The sequence below is a fragment of the Battus philenor genome, unplaced genomic scaffold, assembly GCF_028537555.1.
Source record: "Battus philenor isolate CCGP_79_NKW_IND1 unplaced genomic scaffold, ilBatPhil1.0.hap1 SCAF_16, whole genome shotgun sequence".
Taxonomy (NCBI): Eukaryota; Metazoa; Arthropoda; class Insecta; order Lepidoptera; family Papilionidae; genus Battus; species Battus philenor.
In genome coordinates, this window is record NW_027181678.1 from 10,779,363 (window position 1) to 10,803,538 (window position 24,176).

General features: G+C 33.9%; 1 protein-coding gene across 4 annotated transcripts in view; it reads left to right on the plus strand.

Moving 5' to 3' along the window:
* The window catches only part of Eip63E (cyclin dependent kinase Eip63E), a 108,318-nt gene that overhangs the window by 41,857 nt on the left and 42,285 nt on the right, over positions 1-24,176 (plus strand). For all 4 annotated transcript variants that reach the window (XM_068762060.1, XM_068762063.1, XM_068762061.1 and 1 more), the window contains exon 2: positions 4,331-4,417. In XM_068762060.1, coding sequence (XP_068618161.1) covers positions 4,331-4,417 — 87 coding nt within the window. The remainder of the gene's footprint in view (positions 1-4,330; positions 4,418-24,176) is intronic.

A 24,176-nucleotide genomic window follows, 5' to 3' on the forward strand; every position in this document is an offset into this window, starting at 1 on the left:
TTAATTTTTTAACCGCTGGACGCTTATGTGTCGTAAGTCGTTCTTTGGAATTTACATCATTAATGAATAATGGTATTTTACGTATTGTAAAACTTCCCATATGACATAACATACATCTATAAGATATATTTTACAGTCTTTAATGAATAATCTTTATCTGATATGAATGATGCATAATATTATAAAATAATTATACTCGTAGTTATAAATATAGTAATATGCATTAATATATATTATATACACCTTATCTGCGAGGTTTGTTTTGAAAATCATTTAACGCGAAGGTAGGATACAGGAACAGTCTAGGTATTATAGATTAAATATAATTTCATTGTTTATTTAATTTAAAAACATTGACATTCTGTTGGTATTAAATTTAAAAAAAAATAATATACTGAGATGTTACAGTTAACCGTGTCCAAAAAACAATTGATTCAGAAATAATAAATACCGTAGGTACACGTTATTGGCTTGCCGCAGTTCAATAGAAAAAATAAATAAATTTTACTCATTTCCAAAGTAGTCTCAATACTTTATAGAGAGTGATTGGAAATAAAAGCTTTAAAGCTTTCTGCTGATACCTGTGCTAATCACCCAGTAAATAAACATTCCAGAAAATCATTCGAAGAAATAAATTTAGAAAGGAAGATTAAAGATGACCTCTTTATAGACTAACACTTTTTATAATGTTTTTACCCATTTTTTATCGATAAAATATTATATCGTATTTAGACATATTGGATGTTGTTTCATAATTTCTCTTTTAATTTTCTGTAAGATCCGGTTTAGGCGTCTGAATAATAATTCGTCTAAATTCATGTGGAAGCGCTGGCAACACGGCCGGGATACTCACTCTTAATATTATTCTTGATGCATGTAAGTCATACAAATATTTGTCAACGCGATACGTGTCTGATTACGGTATGCCAAACAACTTACATGCGTAGACGTATTGAACGTTGTTCCTGTCGCTCGCCTGATTAGATAGCGCCGTGTTTGCGCATGGTGGCCATGTTAGCGTTAGCGTAAGCCCTGGCGGTTGGTGACTGACGCACTACAATGCCGCCAAATTTAGATCGACTCCATGTAACAAAACTTATCTTTATTCAATCACTTTATAAGGCATCGCTGTTTGCACACGTTCGTTGCCCTTTGATTCAATTTCGCGTTGATACATCCTATGTATATTAATTTGGTTATACGTGTAAAAGCTTTGAAAGGGTGAGTCTGAATCAATGGTTTCAGAAGTAATGAAATAAATTATTATGATAATATTTTAAGGATAAATATTTATAAAATTCGTATATTTATATATGAAAACTAATTGTGGTTTACAATCGTTCCTGCCATAAGTCGGCCTGTCGCATTCCAATAGAAATAATAAATCAATTATAACGTACTTCAGAGTGATCACTTGGTAGAGTGTGTAGGAAATGGATGTAGAAGCTTTAAAGCTTTTTGGTGATAAATAATCTTAACAGTCTCCCTAAAAACTTACTCTTATATAACTAACCATCTTGTATGGGGATGGGATTTGTTTTTTTTTTTTGTAACTACATTAGGGCATACTGCACGACCACATATATGCCAATAGTTTAATGATACATGTCAATTTAAATAATATTTTCAATTAGGAACAATTCTATCACGTGTGTTACAATATACTCAGCAAAACAAATTAAATCTTAATTAACTTCATAATTAAAGAGGATCGCGTGTAAAACAATCATTAAACGTGTTTATCTAACACAACGAGGCGTAATTAGTGCCTTTCTTTCCATTAATCCACTTTTTCCCGGTGCCTTCACATCGGGTTAACTCGAAACCCACACGGATCTAACGCTTCGGTCGTCGGCTAAATAAAATTTGTCGGGCTCGATTAATTGCAACGTGAGAGTAATCTCCTGCGAGTAATTCGCTTTCTAGGCCAGTGCAGTCGGTACCGATGCAGTTTGTCCGAGATAAACCGGCTGAATGGCCCGCGATTGCGGTTTCGACTCGCACCGGGCTTCGAGCCAAGCGAATCGCAACCGAAACCAGTCGGACCTTCGCAAACATTTACTTTTCTAATGCCTCATTCATTCTTACATTTATTTATTTAGAAAACAATACCAGTAACAAACGCACTAAAATTTTACAATAAAGCATTTTAACAATCAAATTCTAATACAATTGCTTATTTAAGGTATGTACAACATTGACAACCTTTATAATAATTATGTATAATTTTGTAATGTAGAATACATTATTACACGTTTGCACAATTTTTAGAAAAAATATTTATTGTTCTCATCATCATCATGATTTTTTAAAGTTTTGAAATATATCCTCAAACTACATCATACATTACGAATACAAAACAAAACCAAAATATAATTACTATACAATTTTATCTAGCGTATGTGTCAATGTTTCTTCTAGGAACTTACATAATGACATAGTGAAGATGTCGAAACCCGGAGACTTAATACTTAGAATCACATGGCATTCCGTTTTATTTTATCTACTATATTTTGTACATACAAACAGAGAGAGATACGTTGTAGTATTGCAATAAAAATGAGGAGACAAAAATAATTGTACCTTCGAAATTAACAGACTAAATTCGTTCCATCAGAAAATATTTATATAATAACCGCAAGTGTCGGAGAAAGTCGTTGAACTTTGCCCATAGCGTCGGAAGAGATAAAAGAATATAAAATTAAAGAACGTTGAAGACGCGGGAGGCGTCGTGGCGGCGCCACAGACGCTTTTGGCAACTGGCGTTCGACCAGATATTGTCGGGGAAAATAGCAGTTTGATATCTTCACGTCGGCGTACTTCGGAAACTTTAGTGCCCGCTAATATAGATATACGAGAGTAACGCAGAATTCTGTTTCACTACGATAGGAAACGGTCTATAAAGGATGATTTAATTTATTCTTTTTTATTTCTTATGTTCGTGTATGTCAAATTAGACATTTTAAAAAAATATTGACACAACTGTCGTCGCGTTCGTACGTGTGGATAAACAATGCATGCGAAGTGTTTGTACAAGAATGAATTGATGCAGCTGCAAATTTGAATACGTGTGTATGTCATGTAAACAACATTTCACCTACGATCGGCTTGTATTGTCTATTTTGTGTCTGTTCATGTAGATTTACAACGAAAGGATTATTTATAAAGCTTAAATAGTAACATACAGCATTAGTATTTCGAAGTGTAAACACGTGTCTCTTCTTGCCAGTATTATTTACGATTTACAAATATTCATGATGTATATACTTCAGCTGAAGGTGCGCTGTTGAACATAGGTCACCCTCATAGACGTTCCATAAGAGCGGTTTTTAAGTTTTCATAATATATTTATTTAATATGTTACACATATAGTTTTAACTCCAATAAGCTTTTTGGCGTATTTCAGAGAGAGGCAGAGTTTATAAATATTTACGCGCGAAAGAGGCCATGAAAATAAAAATATTTGCTTTTAAATTTATTGTATTTTTAAGATTCTCCACTTTAAAATACGTATAATGCAGTTGAAAGAATACATATATAGCAACGTAAACTTGTAATGAAAAATAAAAACTTTATTTCGCATCTCATGCACAATTGTAGGCTAACAGAAATATAAGTATGGGGGTGAATTTACGTTGGCCAAAGGCCGTAAATAGCAGTTATTGTCTACGATATAGTTATTTAGATGGTGTTAGCATGACTAGCGGTTGTAAATCGGATTATTAATTGCGGATTATGTGGCCCGCGCCCCACGACCCGCTCACCTCCGAAATGCGTGTGAGATAACGAGTTATTATCTTTAATCGTTCAATTTTGTATACCCGCTGGCAATACATGTACGTGAGGATAATGACAAGGCTAATAGAAATTTGTTTACGAACTTAAATCTAGGTTTAACGGCCAAGTACGTTTTTTTCGCCCTTCACTACGACGATTTTCCGAACAGTAATTGATTATAGAGAGTAACTACATTACTAATATAGTATCTATAATGTATATATAGTATGTTTGGTATAATTATTCTATCATATCATCACACATCTGCGTACTTCTTATCTCTGCACCACTCTAGGTTAAGTGGTAGAGAATGCCTAAGAAGAATTAAGATCGCACTTGTACTAAATCTTAAAAATGGTAATAAGCTACCGATACGTATTCAGTTTATTCTACAAAATTTGCTTTATGATGTCTTAAATCGCCCCCATAAAATATATTAAAGAGTATGCTGTATTTTATTTGCTTTTCAACCCTTTTTTTAAATTGTTTGTGTTTCCCTTTCCTTTTATAAGTTATGGAAAGTTATTTTGAACGATACCTTTTTTGTTTACAGGCGTGACAATGAGAGAAAAAAGGGGAGGCGCTATGAGCAAAATGCAAAAGCTCAGAAAGCGCCTGTCCCTTAGCTTCGGTAGATTATGTGAGTATTGAATTGGCTTATCGATTTTAAAATTCAAAATTTTCTTAAAAAATGAGAAGTTTCACATGCAACATGCGACTTTTAATATTTCGGAATTAAGATTTTAAAAATACACTTATCTTCGAAAGGGTGTTGGCTCGTAATTACGAGATGCTTACAGAAGTATTAATATAAACAGAGGCGCAAATAAACATTGATATTTTCGTTGCGTGCCCGAAATAGCTCATGTAGCGGGCGTTGTTAATAAATGTACGGTGCATGTGACATGGAGTAAGCAAACTCTCTTAATTTGTTTGCATTACATATGGCGAACACCATTACATCCACGTTTAACAAATAAATGCATATAAATTAGTCGCAGTTAGCAAAGTTATTGGAATGTGATTTAAATTGTACTGTAATAACATGTAATTCCTTGAAATTTACTAGGAAACAGTATTTGTTGTATTCGCGTTTTGAAACATCGATTAACTTAATTTATTATTTATTATAATTAACGAAATGTTTGAATCTGTGATAATATACGCCATATTCACAAGAATTATGTATATCCTCAATATTTTTAAATAAAATTCTGCAAAGCACTATTTATTCGAATGCAACCGAAACTGCTGTTCCGCGCTTTAAGAAGGCAAGGTAGAGAGAGGTAGAGGACGAGAGAACACGAGCGCCGCTGAAGTTCATATCTATCCATCGTTCAAACAAACATTAATCTTTTCGGTACGATGTTTTTCGGCCACAAAACTTTACACAGAGCCGAGCGTCTTGACTTTAGTCGTCAACCAAGAAATTTTAACATATATCTGTAAATACAGTTTATTATAATTACATTTGGTAGACGTAATCTGTATCTCACTGTAATGTAAAACGGCAGGTAAGTGCCGGCTGTGCGCATTCACCTGTGGTAGTCGACTGTACTCGACGCTCCTACCGCAGTGGTTAAACATTGCAATCAAAGCGCAGATATGATAAAAGCAACGACTTAAATAATTGGCACGTTAATAAATGACACAACTGTTGCTACACGAACTACCTTATCTATGGATGACAGCTTTGATAGATTGATCTTTTGTTCTTTATCATAATTTACATGAATTATTAAATGACTTTTTTTATTTTACGCAATTTACTGTCATTTTCATCTCAATCATGATTAAGAAGCCATTTTAGGTTTCTCAATCATGATCATCATTACCAAATCCACTGAAATTGTAATACGTAGCGCTCGAGCTGTCTCTCCAGGGAGCCTGTGTTTTGTTCCCTCGCACTCGCAGAATCTGCAAATGCCACTTGGGCAACAGTATAAGCCAGATAAAAAATAAAACATAATTTCTAGCGGTACCACGTCCACTGCTGGAGATAGTCCTCGCTCATCAATTTCGGGACCGGTTGAAAACGGCGTTTGTCTTTCAAATAAATCGCCAACGTTGGACATTACGAATTATTAAATTTAAAAATAATTTACACACATATCAGTTACATTTTCATCACCTTGTTCGATTGATTGCTAGAGAATGCCTATAAGGCTTTAAGCCTGTTATTTCATAACTTGTTAAAAGAGTGAATAAGTAAACATATCTTAATATTGAGATTATTTTGAGGACTCGTTCAATATGATAAGTAGTTTAGAATATAAATGAGAAGTTCGTACCACAATCTAACAGTGCTCAATAATGCCGAAAATTTCGTCTAGCCGCCGATATCTGCGTCTCGGTAAGTTATTGCAATAGTTTTGCATAATGATATGCTCGATATATGGTAACCGCGGTAAGACTGAATATCTCAGCAGAAGTTGCTTCAAATAAATGCATAAATTCCCAGCAATGCACTTGCGGTAATACGTTTTAAATTTGAAAAAAGAATACGAATATTTGAATGCGGTTCATTTTACGACCATAGTTTTGGATATTGATAAATGTTCCTCAGGATGGTGAGGTGCGAGGACTAAATGGGCGCAAGAGCCTCCCAGAGGGGAATCTCGATTAGGGCTGTCACTCAACAGTAGACACTTGATGTTAAACATTCTATTTTGTAGGTACCTGAAAAGCCAAAATAACGGCTAGATCTATTGCTACTTTCGGATTATTTTAACATAGTGTCAGTGGCGTAGCTAGGGGGTGGCGAGCGGGGCGGCCGCACCAGGCACCACAAGCAGGGGGGACACCAAAGTTGAAAATATTTTTTTTTAATTTTTTTTTTGAATTATGAAAAATGAAATGTTAAAAGAAAAATGAAAACCATAATTTAAAGTAAATAACATAAAAAGAATATCGAATTTTCTATTTTTGTGCTAAAAAAGTTGTTAAATAATATGAACATTAAAAAAAAGTAAACGGTTACAAATTATAACATACACAGTGTTTTAAAAGCCTTTCATTCGCAAAACACATAGTGTTTTTTAAAAGGGCCCTAAATCACAAAAACACATATCTGTGTTTCAAACTAGTTGACACTATTGATTTTGAAAATGTGATTAATGACTTTGCATGCCCAAAAGCGAGGAATGTTCGTTTTTAAATTTCCCAATAAATTTTATTTAGATCTAATGTTATTTTATATATATTTATTATTATTTTGAACCAAAAAAAAATATATTAACTATATTCTGTTCTGAATTTTGAAATTTTTTAGACTCTTTAGGGGGGGGGGGGGCACCAAGCTCCAATCTGCCCCAGGCCTCAAATACCATAGCTACGCCACTGCATAGTGTGGCAATTTATTTTGTATATCTGCAATGTATAAAATAAATTGCAAGTCTAGTTGTTAACTTGACTCGATCAGCAGACCAGTAAGTATGCGTCAACCAGGTTTCTTTATGTCCGCGGGCACACAAATAACAGAGTGTAAATTATCATCTGTGATTTTCCTTTATCAGTTCAATAACTCGATTACGGTTGTTGGAAGTTATTTATAGAACAATGTTTCCTCAATGTGTTACGTAGTATTCTTTATTTGGTTTATTTGATGTGATATTTTTAACGCTTGGCTATTCTAAAAATATTTCATTTTGTCGTTAGCGCATATTATATAATTACAGTATTGGTGATAAAATTAGAGTCGTTTATCGTGTTAACATATGTTTTAAAGTATTTATAGTCTATGGCTGAACGAGGTTAATAATCTATAAGTTTCATTTGAAGGACATAAAGAATAAGATTTAACTGCTGTTCAGAACATTACTTAAAGCGGTAAAGTATTTGTTAGGCTACTGTTATGTTTTATTTTTAATCTATGCTAAAGTAAAGTACGCGCAAGTAATCTACATTTAAAATACTTTATTCTTTAACTGTAAACAATATTTTAAAGACATCCCATTTATTGGCATCTTTTAGTAAAAAAAGCGTAAAGCGAACCCTCGTAGTTTGAAACGCCCCTGGTCTAACTCTACAACAAATTCGCTTTAGTTCAGTGTACACAATATCTCTGTTTTTAAAGTCCAGCATAATTGTGTCTCACATAGGATTTCCCAGAACAAAAAAAGTCATTCATTGCTGACAGGTAAAAAAAATTCCATTCTTTAGGTTTTTTAGTTACTTAAGTTATAGTTTTGTAGGATATACATCCATAGGGTGGACGGACGTTCAGGCTTACACTATGAAGCCTTATTCTTATGAAGAAGATGGATACAGGCCGCTTCCAACGAGTCCTATAGAAATTCATGGATACCAATGATTTCGGAAGAGCTAGTAAAATCCAGAAATTGAAAGCGTGAAGACCAAAGGTCAACAACTCGCTGAATTAACGCAATTACAAAGCGTGCAACTCGTACACCGCCTTTTTAAACTTTTAGAAAACAGGAAATGTAAAGAAAAATGGCAGCGTACTGATATGTTTGGCCACGACCCTAAGTCATAAGAATACGACTAATATGAAGACCTATGGCCAACACATAACGTCCCATGTCAGAAATGATGAAGGTGATAAGTTACTAAAATAATATTTTTATTTTAATATACACAGGAAGTTATAGCACGTAAGCAGCTTTATTCCTATACTATTCAGTTACCTTTATCCTATAAAAATACAAGAAACCCGCTCTTCCTGAACCCTTATTCAATCTATTATTCATTTATAGTACAATTGGCGTAGTGTTGAAGTGGGCTTCGATGGCGAATGATGCGGGCTCGATCCACACAAGTGCCATCTATCAGGGGATTGTATGAACGGTTAAATCCAAAAGTTACGGTATTACGGATTTATAGACGTCGCTTAACCTAATTATAGATTGAAGATAATTTAAAAACGCTATCACATTATATAATTAAAATAAGAGTGGTCATTGTGGTGATTTTTGGGAAAGGCTTATGCTTCGCTGTATGTGCTTAACGGCTGGCATGATGTTGATGATGATTTACAACTAAACCTTTATTGTAATACGTAAATCTCATGATGTTTACTTAAGTCGAAGTCATCGAAAATTTCGTCTGAAAAAATTCTAACGAGACATATATAATATAAATATGACTTAGTTGCGTTGGAAATGTTATAATAGTACCGAAACTGCTGTACAGTGCCGTAGGTAAAAGGCGAAGTGGTGGTCGTGGAAAAGAGATCACGAATGCTGCCGCCGCGAGCGGGTGACAGCAGACTGAAAGAAGAGAGCAGCCGATACGCTGATGTCGTCATACCCCCCGCATACTTAAGACGCGGTACAGCGGATTTAGTAGCACTGTGTAGTGTCTGGATAACGTGATTTCTCATATTACTGCAACGAAAATTTATAACAATTATACTTTATAGTTCGCAAAAATAAGATTTTATTTTATAAACCTTCGGTAAATATTACCCGCCTAAACCACCTCGCGACAAATTTAGACAGTGTTTTAGGTACTATTGTACATTGCATTAGACAAAAAGTTTAAACTGGTTATATTTACAATACTCGTATGAAAGCTACGCTAAAGATGATGATATTTTTTTTATTTTAAAGAAAAACCGATTTTTAAAGTTTTTTTAGGATTGTAATATACTTTATAATAATATATAATACTTTATAACAAGTATATGTAAACTAATGAAGCGACGGGAAATCCGCATTATTAGTTTTAAGAAACATACGTCTTAGTGCAAGAGACATAAATTATACCTTGCTTGTATATAAATAACGTATATTTAAAACATTTATAACCCAGATAACGGTACAAAAATTTTATAAACTGTAAACATAAGGCGAAAGATCCGAATAAATATCGAAGAAGATAAAAAATTATCACATCTTTCGCGTTACCATGGGAAAATAAATGAGTTTGACATTTTGATATATTGCACCGTTATATCTTTCTTGGGACATCGCTAACCTTATAAAAACACCGGATTTGTTATACACATAAGGGAACTCTTGTAACACGTTTTTTGTGGTGTAGTAAGTTAACGTGTTTCCATAATCGTGTTATAACGTTTGTTTTATCGCTGTATCTGTGTAAATATAATTAAACGTAAAATTTTCTTTCTATTCTGATTATAAAATTGTCATCATATAGTAACACTAGGAATAAAATTTGTATTTTTCAAGATTAAGTATGTATTTGTTATCTTACAACATTGTTTATGTAATATTTAATCTATTACGTGTAATTTTAAAACCGAATATTTTTAGGTCTCCCTTTATTTCATGGCCTTAAAAAATGACTATAAAGTATACGACTAAAATATGACATCATTATCATCACATCATAGATTTTCTATAGTATCGGTGAGGTGTGACTTGCATCCAGCGCCTTCCGACGATCTTAGCAAGGTGGTCTTCTGGATTGCTGGTCTGTGTCCGTCACTCCAAAATTTTAAGATCCCAGCGGCCATTTTTTCTGCGTGCTATGCCACTGCCACTTCAACTTGTCAATTTGTGTCTGGTTACTTTCCTACCTCAAGCAATCACCTTATTTTTTACTTTGATTCGATCTCGATATATAGCTTTAAAATAGTATGACTTAATGTCATAATATTTTTACGTCATTTCGTTTATACCAGTATTGCTTCGAGTTTAAAATCATATTTTATGGGATTTTTTATATTATCTACGATCATCGATACATAACCGTTCCGGTTCCGAGTCGGTGAGCCCACCGTATTCTTTATCAGTCAATAACCTGTGTCCACTTTTTACTTTAAATTAAAAAGTTCGTTTTACTATAACAATATTAGATACATTTATTGTTATCTAGTTTTAATATTGCATTTTATTTACATTTAATTAAAAAAAGAAGTTGATACCTCTTAAGATCAAGATCTGTCTTTAGCCACATACTAGTTTAATTAATGTTTTTTTTTTATCAACTGGACAAAATTAAAACATCACATATTTCAATAAGAACGAAGGAAATTGTTAGCCAGGTGATAGGAACCAACCAAGTCAAGGTTTAGCTCCCTCGAGTATCTCCCTTAAAGTACTTACACGGCGCTTACGCACTGGTAACTCGAATCTGCGAAATATATAAAATATAAACTAAAGAAATGTACAGCAAATGATATAGTACAAAGTATTACTTGAATACACAAAGTATTATAATAACATACATAAACAGTAAACGTTTTTTGGTTAAACAGCGTCTTTAGTACCCTTAATGTATACAATATAAAGTAAATATCTAAATATTGGAAACTTCTATTTGTTAATGTTATCTTATTTTACCAATTCGATACATAAATATTTGTCTACACGCACTTGCTGCATGAACTTAGTTTGTTGTGATTTTAGAGCAGCTGTATTTTTAATTAGGCCGTTGAACTCGGCCCTGGGCTTGTTTATTTTAACTTTTATAACGCAAATACTACTTTGAATAATTCGTTTTAGAATATGGTTATTAAGGATGTGAAATTGTTAGATAAAACGTGTTAATAATATAAAATTATCTAACTTTAGATAATACGTTTGAACCCTTTAATTTACTGTTAAATATAGCAACCTAATTTTACGTTTACTCGCATAATTAATGTAAGTGTTGAAGTAAACTTCGAATCGATTTTTTAGTTCAAAAACATTTACGATATTGTGTTCACCATTAAACGTATGCAGTTAAATTTATGATTTGTCACCAAAAATATAATAATTTTTGAAAAAATTAGCTACTGTCTGTTTAGTTATTTACTGCTTTCAAGGAAAATAATTAGTACATTCTCCGTCCTGACACGACATTTTATTGCAGAAAAACGAGAACAACAGTTGTAACACGTTTTACATTTATTACAAAAATGTTATATTAAAAAAAATATTACGGAATCAGCTAATACTAGGTCAATGAATACCGTCATTAATGGCAACATCATCATCGTATGTCAGTTAAGTTTGCTATCAAGCTTTGGTATAAATCTGTCGGAATATATACTTATTTAGTAACCAGTATAAGTTTTACAAGTGTCTTAAAAATTTAACAAGATTTTCTTTGTTTACAAATTCACGTCGTAACCTCGGTTACAGGGAATAACTTACGTACTGTTACAATGTATTTTCTAGAAATCATCACCATATCGATAGACGCCCACTGCAATGCATAGGCTTCCTCTAAATAACGCTACGACAAGTCGTCTTTCGTTCTTGTTGCGTTCTTGTCGTTGGTCCACCTAGCTGAGCGACTACACACGCCGTCTACCGACTAGTGGTCGCTAATCGATTTGCCCCGCCCACTGCTACTTTAGACGAACAATTCTTCGAATTCTAGAAATAGTTCATGTCTATTGTCTACAATATATATAAGCTAGCTCGTAAAATATATGGAATGTTCACTGAAGCAGGACCGACTAAATAATGGATTGACGTTATTACGATCGTCACACTACATAAGGTTCGATCACGTCATGCACGAGCGCTTTAATAAACCCTCTTGTTATGCGAAAACAATGCCTATCTCTACACACCATAGCCGTTTCAACAGCAACAACAATCGAGTGACGTTTACAATAAGAAACGTGTTTCGATTAATTACAATTATAATAGTTGTTTTTATTGAGCCATATAAACGCTTTTAATTTTGGCTTGAAAAGGAAGTGGACGTTAAGAGTCGATGTCGGTAATTATGCAGGAAGCACTGATGACCTTCGGAGCATGAATCATGTACAGTACTAAAGAGCCAATTCCATTTAAGGAAGCCCCTCTCGATTCACCGTCTGCTACCGTCGAATAATGTGACGATTAAATTACGTTGAGACGTGAGGTACATTCCTTTTACGCAGAGAAGCCTTTGTTTACTTTTTTACATCAATTGCTCGTAATGCGTACATAATCTTGTATATTACTTTCGATTTTGTCTTAATTCTAGTTTTGTGTAAGTTATTGGTTATTAGGACGTCCACCTACAAAGTGGACGACCGTCCTTGTTAAGGTCGTCGGAATACGCTGAATCCAGGAGGCTTTTTATCGGTCGTATTGAAATTCTATGGTGCAGGCCAAAGTTCAGAAGAACGAACTACGGTTGAAAGGGTAATCATGAAGCAAATTATTTCTGATATATTATGAATATAGTCTTTATTAACAAATACATTCTTAACATTAAAGTGCGATAGTTATTAAAGTGAGTTACTTTTGAGAAACCATTAAATACTGTTTCGATACTTGAAACACCAGTAACTACATCACGACAAATTTATTTTAATTTTAATTTTCAAAGAATCAAGTTTCCTCGTAGTCCATAATGTACACGCAGCGACTAAATCAATTTACATTGGAGGCACGTCTGGCTTTGAGCCAATCGGTAGTGTAACTTCGCGGTAATATATTGTTTCGTCACCGGACAGCGTTAATGTTGAATATTCTGAGATAATGGTCCGAAATCGTCAGCTTCCGGCACGCGTCTTTTGGGTCTTGCTTTATTTTGGCGATGATCGATAGCAGAGTTCTCCGCACTCTCATGAACATGTTGCCCAACCAAAGCATCGAGATCAACTCCAAATGATATATTTGAAGTGGTTACTTTGTACAGATATACAATAACAGTTACTTCTGTTTTTCATTACCTTCGTTATTACTTTGAAGTTTTTTTGTGTGTTTATAACTAATTGATTTCAAAAGGGCTGTGACCGAAAGGTTCTTGAGTGACGACTACGAACCAGTAGACGCGGCGCGAGTAGGCCCACCAACTAGGGGTGAACACAGACGGCATAATCAGGATTGCGGGAAGTTGCTGAACGCGGACAGCGCCAGGTCGGTCATCGTGATGATCTTTAGGAGAGGACTACGCATAGCAGTAGTCTATCAGCTGACATGATGATGAGATAAATTTGATTCAATTTAAAGCTTTTAATGTCACTACCCTGAAACGTGATACGAAATAAAGATAAGCGTTAATTGACTCTAGGTATTTCTTTAGTTGTAAGGATCCAAATATCCTCGTTGTACACGTAAGTACCTTTGAGTTAAATATTGAGAGCACATTTATCTTAGTCTTCAATGAGTATAATATTTTTTTTCTTTTTGATCTACTTTCAACTAAAATTCACGAAACATAAATTAGACAGTATTTAACTTTTCATTTTTGTGGTACTTACCTAATTGACTCGTCTTATCCTTTGTAGTAATTTCAGCTTTTGATATTGCGGATTTTTAATATTCATCTGTAATTTTTTTTAGAATACCGTTATTAATGAATATATGTGAATAATTGTACTGTTTGTTTTACGAATACAATAAAAATTAGTGAATATTATTTATTTGTGACCTACGATCACAATAGCATTCCGTTGGTTTGTGGAGATTAAACCTCGTTTTGGTGTCTTAGCTCAAGTGGTATGTGAGGAGTTTTCGGTCGGGCCACTACACATACACATTACTGGATTGGACAACATAATTCATTAATATTATTTCAGCCGTAGGACGTCTTATGTACATAGGCTTCCTCTATAGATTTCTGATTGTAAGTTATTATGAATAAATAAAAATCTTTTGTTCTAGAAAATTCTTTGTAAATGTTTTATGATTCAGTGTAGTGCGTTGAGTCGCCCGACCGCACACGGGTATATTGTATTGTTCCCCGTCAACCATGAAGCTTGGACGCACGGCCTTTTGTCGACCCTGCCCCGTTGTGACATCTGTACAAATACACTTCTCGTTTAAGGGTGTCGAGTATTTTTATAATTTCTTTAGAAATTTCTTCGCGCTCGACTTGTTGTTTTCCATTACAAATTAATACAGGTGCTCGACACAATAACGAATACTTCAACAATATTTTAATAATGTCTCGCCGCAGGAACTCACTTCAATTGTTTTATAAGGCTACATGAGTTACCTAAACACGAAATAATGATGTGTCCAAGACTTGGAGTGTTTGACGATAAAACAGAAAGCGTAAAGCTTTTATAAATAAGTCGTTTTCTTTCATTTTGTAACGACTTGTCGACAACTTGAACCGTAAATAAATAAAGCTAGGAGTAAGTCGTTTGTTACTCCGTGGAACGTTTAATGTTTACGGTGGCGTTCAATACAGTAACCCCTTTGTGGTGTTTGATGTAAACAAAACTGTGTTTACTACAGTCTACATTGTGTTTAATGAGATGTCCTTTTGTATGCTTCGTTTATGTTCTTTAGTTCGTTAACGAACATATTATATATTATATAAACAGAAACTCTGAGAGAAGGCTTTTGTCCCATTACACAAAACATTTAAATGCTACTAAAATTTTTCGAAAGACATTAAATAAAAACACACATTTTAATAATAAATGTATGTTTGTCTATCTCCGCTATTTTTTTTATAAGAAGACCTAAAAATTCATAATATGAAATCAAAAACGCGCATTAGCTTATAAAGTATATTTTCATGTTATTGGAAGTAAAAATTAAAAGAAATGTGAAAAAGATTGTTGATTGATTGTTGATTGTTGAAAGTGAAGATTATCGAGTTAGCTAGAATTGCTCGGGATGTCGCTGGATGCCTGCGGCGCATGACCTGCCATTGGGATCTTTGGTGGAGGCCTATACCCTGCACAGTGAGCCTTTATCGGCTGAAAAGAAGAAGAGGAAAAAAGATGGATATACGATTGATGGATATAAGATTTTAATAAGTAGTTTACTAATAAAAAAATGTGGGATATAGAATACTCAAGGTGTTCTTTTTTATTAATGTCACACTCGTTTATACCTCCAACCGTTGATCGGTAAAGACTTTTCAACTTTCATGTGGTGTGATCATAATTTTTATGGTTATTTTTACGGTACTATGTTACATGGTATTTAATGTTACACTTTATATATTTAATATATTTTTATGCTTATTTACTAAAAGTTTAAGGACGATGTAAAACTATTGAATGTATTAGACTAATTAATTTACTTCGTTTGATATTAGTTTTAAATTAAATTTACAGAGCTTGTATTCGTTTTCGTTGTATTTGTATTCGTAAGTGGAAACTAAAAATGACTATTTGAGAAGATGATTATTTTTGTAAGTGATCTTTTCTCGTATGATTTTTTCTTTTAAATATCAGCTTTTTAACATTACATATTCAATATTCAGGAAAGGCAACTGGTGCATGTGCAATATTAATAAATACAAGAAAAATAGCAATACACATATGGTGTGCACTTTAAAAAATAAGCTTATTATACTCTAGGCTGTAAAATTAGTAATTAAGCTTTCAAAAAAAACTTGTTAAACAACGTTATTTTGAAGGCTTTTTTATAGTGATAATAAAGTTCAGGTATAAATTGCACAACTACTGCATTAAGAATATTATCTCTTAGATCAGGGCGCTTTTGAACCCTTCGTAGCTTTCAAGTTGAATGCCTTTCCGTCAAGTTTGATGCCATTGTAGGGTAGTCCAAACTAATTCTATTTTCTATCAAATTAGGCTCTTATGTCATTTTTTTCATGTAGAACACAAGAGGTCAGTAAAAATGATAAGTGTATAATATTTTGAATTAAGTGAATAATTGTATATGTGTATTGTCTGTAAAATCGATCGGTAGAAGTGTATGTAAATAAGTATTAATGGGGACTTTCACTAAAAAGGAAACAAAGTTAACACACAATCATATACAATGACACAATAATCGACTGAGTCACGGCCGGTCTTGCCGCAGCGACGCCGGGTCTATTTGTTAAAGGCATCTTCGTCTGCTTGCCCTGAATTGTTTAACGCGCGGCTAATGACTGTCCCCGTCTCGACTCGCGCCTCTAGGGAAAGGTTATTATCGCTCCTTATTGACTGACGCTGTTAACGTCCTCCCGTTTTCCGTTGTTTTATTTGTTTGTTTTAATTAATTTTCATTATATTGTTAAACATGTGAACTAATTATCTAATTTATTTTTTGCTGGTAAATTCATTTTATAGTTTTTTTCTCGGAAAATGGTCGAAAGTAAAATTTTTGGCTATACAGGTGATTCGTTATAGATATATAAGTATTAAAGAGGTGAATGTAAAGCTCATGTGTATGTAAAAAGTATTTAAGCTTTTTCTTCTATTCCTCTATATTCTGTAAAGTGATCACTCTTAAATAGGTTGCATGAATTATTTTTTCTCTTGGACTGCGACAGGCAGATAGTTTGTGGCAATACAGTCTGCAGAGACAGATAGTAAACAATAATTATTTTTAAAATGATATCCGACTTTAGAAAACGCTTTTTTCTTATTATATTATTATAAAAGTTATTTATTATTTCTAAAACCAATGAATTTTTGACAGGGTGTATCGTACAATAATTGTCAGTAAATGAGGTAATCGTTTACCCCTTAAAGCTCATAGACCAATAACCGATCACCTTGTATATACTGTGCGTAAATGCAAAATCATGTACACTGTCTTTTTTGTTTATATTGCTAATACGCACCAATAGACAATTATCATCAGAATAGTAAACTACGTTGAAGCAGGCACTGGTGTAGTCCCATGGTATTGGATAGTATTGGCTCATATTGTTTCTATCAAGGAGACAGACGAGTTTCCGGTCCAGTGAAGCGTGTTCCGTGTAATAACGTTAAGCGATACAAAGGTCGCCGTCCAACTTCGCTCTATACCTAGGCGCAGTCTGAAGTGACCTTTTACAAGCTGCCATACAAAGATAAAAACACATATATTTTGGCTATTTATTAATTTTACACAGATATATCTAAGTGTAAATCAATCGCTTAAGTTAAATGCAAAGCTCGAGAATGGTTCGAAAAAATTTCTATAATATTTACGAAGATTTTTATGTACAGAAAAAATATTAAATATTAATAAAAATGCAATAGTTTTTATACAAAACTTTACTTCTTTTATTATAGAAATCACAGATTAAATTAAAACACCTATTCCTAGCTCTTAAACAATTGGCGACGAACAAAAGAAAAAAAGCAGGTTTACATATTACCTCTTACAGTAAAAAAAGTTATTATAAGTTACTTGTTGTTCATCGTTAAGGAGATAAATTAGTAAAATAAATAGTCCTTCTGTAACACGTTTTATTTGTCCATTTTTTTTCATTGCATTGCGGCAGAGCAATAGCTTATGACAGTGCAAAATATTACGAGACAGCTATTTCATAATAATTAACGTCGTTTTCGCAAAGTTGTTGATATGAATAAAGCCAGAAAGTGTGATTTTTTAAATATAAACAGTTTTTAAATAAAATAATTAGAAACAGCTTGAATCTTAATGTGTAATTTGGTTAAAATAAGATAGATGGAATCGCACAAATGCATTCTATTTTCCAATAATAGTGAGACAATAATAAATGAATATATCGCACGAGTTGATGTCATAGCAAACGGAATATGTCGCATGAGCGCGTCAACAGCAATACAGTTTATAAAATTTTATTAGCATCGCTCACTGAATATACACTCTGTATCGACCTACATTTATGGAAACACATAAAACTTCGCATTTCCCTCTCGTTATCTTTATGTACATCCCCTAAAAACATGATCGTAGTCCGCCCAAGCGGAGTTTCGAGGTTTACCCTAACCTTTTCGATTATCCAGAGTGTGTCTCCGCCTTGTTTATGAAGTGGTTAGATGATGTAACTTAATTGATTTGAACGTTCTCGAGAGTTCATTTATTACTTTTCTGCTAAATTGTTTTTATTTTTTGACCTTAATATATTGTAGAGTCAATGGTCAAATCAATTGAATCAGTTGTAATAAATAAATTACAATTTTTACTTATTGTTAATTGTTGTGCAGGCTAATAGGATACATTAAATCTTTAAAGGGATTTATCAAAAATAAATTCTTACAGCTTAAATAACGCAATGATAATGTATTAAAAAATCGTTTTCTAAATTCGTATTACTACATATTAAAATGAATTATTGTTTATTAACTTTGCACATAAAGTTATTGCATTGTCGCATTTCAGAATTGCACTCAAGATAAAATAACTTAATTTAGAGTGATCACTTAGTACAGTGATTGAAATAGGTGTGAGCTTAAACCTTTGACTAATGAGCTATACACTCGTTCCTTTTAAGTTATATTTATAACCAATCACCTGCATACATGAAAAAGTTCACAAAATGTGATATTCTTAAAAGGCAATTTAGTTACAATTAAACAGTAAAATGACACACATTTAAAGTTTTCTTGCTATTTTGCAACATAACTTACGAAGTTTTTAAATTTAACTTATATCTTTTTATATAAAATAATAATGTGGTGATGTTAATTGTAGTACACCAATACCTCACTTTGACCTCACAAATTGAAACGCCCCAAAGTGAATTTTTCTATAGCAAACCATGTAAAGATCGAAGATAGGTTCCAGAGTTACGAAAATACTACTTTTTAAAAAGAAAATTGAACAAAGTAAACATTTAAAAAACAAAAGTAATATAATTCTGCCAATAAATAAACTGGAAAAATATTTACCTTTTTTACTGTAACCAGAAACAACACGTTAAAATTTATTAAAAAATTATTGTTTTTTAGTTTAAGGATAACACACTACATTACCATATACTACGTAATTGAAACTGAACTCTGAAATTAACAAAACAAAGTGAAAATAAAACTGTATTCTTATTGCGTTGTTTTTAGTTAGAAAGGGAATCCCTGAGTTTTGATGGCATGGCGCTATTAGAAACAAAAGTGTTGCCATCTTTTAGAAAAAACAAAAAGTTAAAGACTCGAACAAAACAACGCAACCTCAAAATCTAACGACGCACAGTGAAAATTAGTACTAATTAGGCAGCGACGCAACTTCGAAAAAAAAGCAAAGCAAGGTATTGGTGTATATGTATTTGTTTGGATTAGGAAATCTTAGGCTACATTGTTTTGGTACTGAAAGTTATTTGACACATGAAAGATGATTTTGTTAAAAAAAAGTTTCCAAGAACAAACGACGTAATATAACAAAATAAATGCTATTATAAAAACACTTATGTCGTTATCTGGAGATATATAAAGAATATGAATGAAATCAACACATGGATACGTGATTCAAGCGCTGAATCATAATTCTCGGAGCGAGACAGACAATGAAACTAAGCGTAGTTCCAGCTAAATAAATTAGGTAAAATGTTTCATACTTTACTCACTGTATGTTACATTGACGTATGTACGCATTCTTGATAATGTTGTAGAGATTACAAGTAATCATTTTATCGATAATTTTAATTATGACGTTCCTTTTTTAAACTTAAATACCATCATCATAATTTGAGCTGTAGAACGCCGACTATTAGACTTAGGTCTCCCCGATAGATTTTAAATAGGACTGGTTAAAACCGGCCTGTATCTATCGTTTTAAGTAAGTCCCGTCGATGGACATCTTACGCTGCGCTTGCCGGTCTGCCTCCACTTGGCACTGTTACTTGAACTTGCTAATCCACTGGGACATGTTACTTTAGTTCGTCCGTAGACGTCACAAAGAATATACTAGTGGGTATCTATTTGCTAGAAGCCACCTACGTATGTATCCATAGCTGATGTTTTAACATTGTATTGATGATGTTAATATGTGAGTCAAGTCAAATAAGTTTGCATAAATGAGTCCTTAATCAGAAGCAATTTCGCAACTTGGGTATTAAGTAGTCCCTCTCACTCTAGTATTAAAAAGGAAAAAGGTGTAATTTTTTTTAGATATTTAATTAAGGTAAAGAAATAAACAGTATATTCGGCGTATAACGCGGTTTTTCTTGCGGAAAAGCTAACAAGCCAATTAGAGGTATTCACCCCGCCGGCGCGCCAAGTGAGCCGTCTAGAACTGAGGCAACGTTGTGGCCTGGATGTCGGCCTGACCTAAATCCCTGTCGGCTGTGTAGTTGCCGCGTAAATGGCCGGTTTTTTTTCGTCGCACTTGCGATTTCACAGCAATTCCCTGTTATTGTTGTTCTCGAATGACGTCATTTGAACGAGCTCGGTTACGAAATTTATAATAATATTATTGTAGCCGAGGAGGATGTTTGACGAATATTTATGTGTATGTATGTCTTGCAATGTTCTCATTGCAGAAACAAGCCTCTTAGACAAAAGAAACATACTAAAATCTTTAGAAACCCTAGCTGTTACGAGTGTCCCTTGTCTTTGATATTTTTTGATCCTATCTCTCAAACAGTGTCAACGCATGTCGGAAATTGAACTGGTAACGTTGGAACATATCTTTTTCTTTTAAAGTAAATACTCGGGCGTAAGTAACAAGCCGTTACATTATTGAATTCATAGCATTGGGAAGCCGCTAAGATCGACCGTTTAGCCGGACAGGCTATAACTGGGCGCAGGCTTTGTGAAGGGACTTCTAGTTGAGTTGTCACTGGAATCAAATCCAGCGTTTCGATGTTGCCCGAGAGAGCTGAGCCGTGGTCTAATCAGTTTATATTAACGAATTATCTGGACTTATATCGAAACATTACTATATTATTACAAATTCGGAAAGTGTCAAGAAGAAACGTTAACCGTAATAGTAGGTCATTGCATACAGTTACAGAACCGCTATACCGCGTCTTAAGTAAGTGCCGAGAAGGGGGAGTGCCCACTGCTGCGTTTTGTACGTTAGTGGCGGCGGCGCGATTGTTATTTTTTTCTCAGTCTCGACCACGCTGTGCCTTCTTGCCCATGAATATATTATGTAAAATGGTAGAATTTGAAGTAAAGAAATACTAAATTTTCCACAAAATAATGTACAACAATCTTTCTTATAAATATTAGTGTAGTTCTTGCTGCTGCCATCGTTAAATAAGAAAGTGTTTCCTTCGTTTAAAAATGCAGATGAAAATAATTGAAATGCACCAAACCTACTATAATCTTTGCCGGCAGCTGTCGAATCCCTTGTTTTGTTTTAATAAATGTATTTTATCTACAACGTTTTAAGTGTTTTTAACGTAACGTAAATTTGCATAATGGTTTGCAAAGATTTTTGTACAATATAAATACTTCGTCTTATTTACCTTGTTCGTAGTAAGCTAAAATAATTACAATCGATATTTAAGTTATTGTAATATGTAACATTACAAATCCCAACGAACCGAGTACACCGCAAGGTATCCGAAAATCTATTTGCTTGCTCAGCGCGCTAAAGTCTGCTTTGATCCGGCTCTTGGTAAATCTGCAAGATTGCAGCACTCCGCATTTGCGAGTAATCTGGACGGAGATGTATCGATAAGCCGCGGCTTGGCTCCGTTGAGAGCGGTATTGACCGCAACCCGCCGATCCGGACCCTCGTCAACTTTGACACGGACATTGCATCTCCGGACAATCTCTCTCAGTTCTACCCGTACAACTTTACTAGTTAACTCAATTGCTTACGTGTAACACGCTGGTACAGGGTAAAATAGGCTATTTTTTATTTATTTATGGCGTCTTAAAAACAGAATACAACCAAAGTATAACATCAAACGAGTTTTTTTTTACAATAACCACGAGTCTAAGATGCACCTTTATGTACGCACAGCAAAAACAAACAGAAGTAAAACAACATTATTTTTTAAAATAACACTAAGGTTAATGAATTAAAAACGAATTTTAATATGTGATCAAAATTTGGGTTAAAAATATCGATATTAATATTATTTCAATATTAGTCTTTAATAATATTACCGTAAAACCTCCTTGATAACAATGATAAAAGGTGAAGTGAAGACATATGGATCCGAGTCGTGGTCATTTACGACGGGTCTCATAAGAAGGTTAAGGTAACCCAGAGAAGAATGGAGAGGTATGCTCGGTGTTTCGCTCCGAGATCGAATCAGAAATGAAGAGGTCCGCAAAAGAACTAAGTTCCCCGATGTAGCTCGAAGAATTGCTTGTTTAAAGTGGCAGTGGGCGGGGATCGCTCGTGCAACCGATTGCCGTTGGGGCTGAAAGGTGTGGCTACCACAAGCCGGTAGACGCGGTGGGAGTAGGCCCCTCAGTGAGAGGATCGACGACATAGTTAATTAAGAAAGAGACTAATATATAGCTACTTCCGCTATGCAGCATTAGTCGTGCAATGAAGTGCACCACTCGCCAACCTGCTGATAAATGCGCATGCGCTAAACAATACGAAACAACTACCACCGTTAATCTACTCTACACGTGTTTCACCTCTCCACGAGGTATCCTCAGGAGATGTTAGACCGACTAGTGCCAAACACCGAGTGCCGTCCGTCACCGCTCTGCTATTTATATGCTACCTCCCCCCTACTATCACTCAAAGTCACGTGACCCATCACGTGAGCGATTTTTTTCTTCTTACGCGTAAATTATATGCGAGACATAGTTAATGTCACGGGAGGTCGCTGGATGAGGACGGTGCAAGACATGGTCATCGTGGCGGTCTTTGGGGTAGTGTGTGACTTGCAGTGCCAGAGATGAAAGCCTCGCTACAGAATTGTAATGAGATGTATTATTTTTACAATCTTGTAGCAAAATGTTGCGTACGACACATTTATTATTCAATTTAAATGTCGGTAATAATGAAGGCTTATCTAAGGAAGAGTGGGGTATATTATGGAAATTAATTAGGTTTTACTTTTGACGCCGTGTCTTGCATTCACATTTTTCTAATTGGCTGGACAAATAATCTACTATTAAAAATTATAGATCTGAAGCAGAACGGTAGCTAAACTATAAAGTTTTAAATAAAGCATATGTTATAAGGGCTAATTTTTAAACCTTGTTAACCCAGTGACTCAGATGTTGATCTGAAGGGGTCAATATAAACATGTAATTACCTGCTTTAAGAAAAAGGGTATATTTAATCGACGTTTTTCTTGTTTAATGAGTTAGCGTTGTAAAAATTACAAGAGACAGCAAAATTTCGTAGTTAAAATAATGTGTTTAATATGAAAGCAAAAGAAAACACTGCATAATGTTTCAGTCATTCGATTTTTTCGTTTCTGTTGGAAATTTTTGCTAATGAGCTGCATAATCAGAATTGAATTTAAAAATGTTACTGCTAATGAATAACTGTCTATTCAGAGCTTACGATATCTGCATATTTACATTCATTAATCACTTTCCTTTTCATAACTATTGACAAAAACTTTTTTCTTAATTAGAACATTTTTATGCTTGGTCATGGCCGTAATGGACACTTAATTGAAAAATATAATGGTATTGCTCAAAAATATTCACGGAGGAATTACTCGTTCACTGCTTATAGAGAGAACTAATATCGATTATTTAGTTTATTTCTACAATTAACTTCCTTGTAGTAATTACTTATAATTTTAACTATTGTAATATTTATTAAAATTATTTTAACTAATTATAAAGCAAAACAATAGGTCGTAAAATGAATAAACCACAACTTCCTCGAGATTGAAATGGTGTAGCTTGCAAAGAATGTATTTGGAGACTTTTTATATCATAAACAATTGTTGTGTATACCATGAACAGCTATATGGAGATAAGACCATCCTAGACCAGCTCAAGA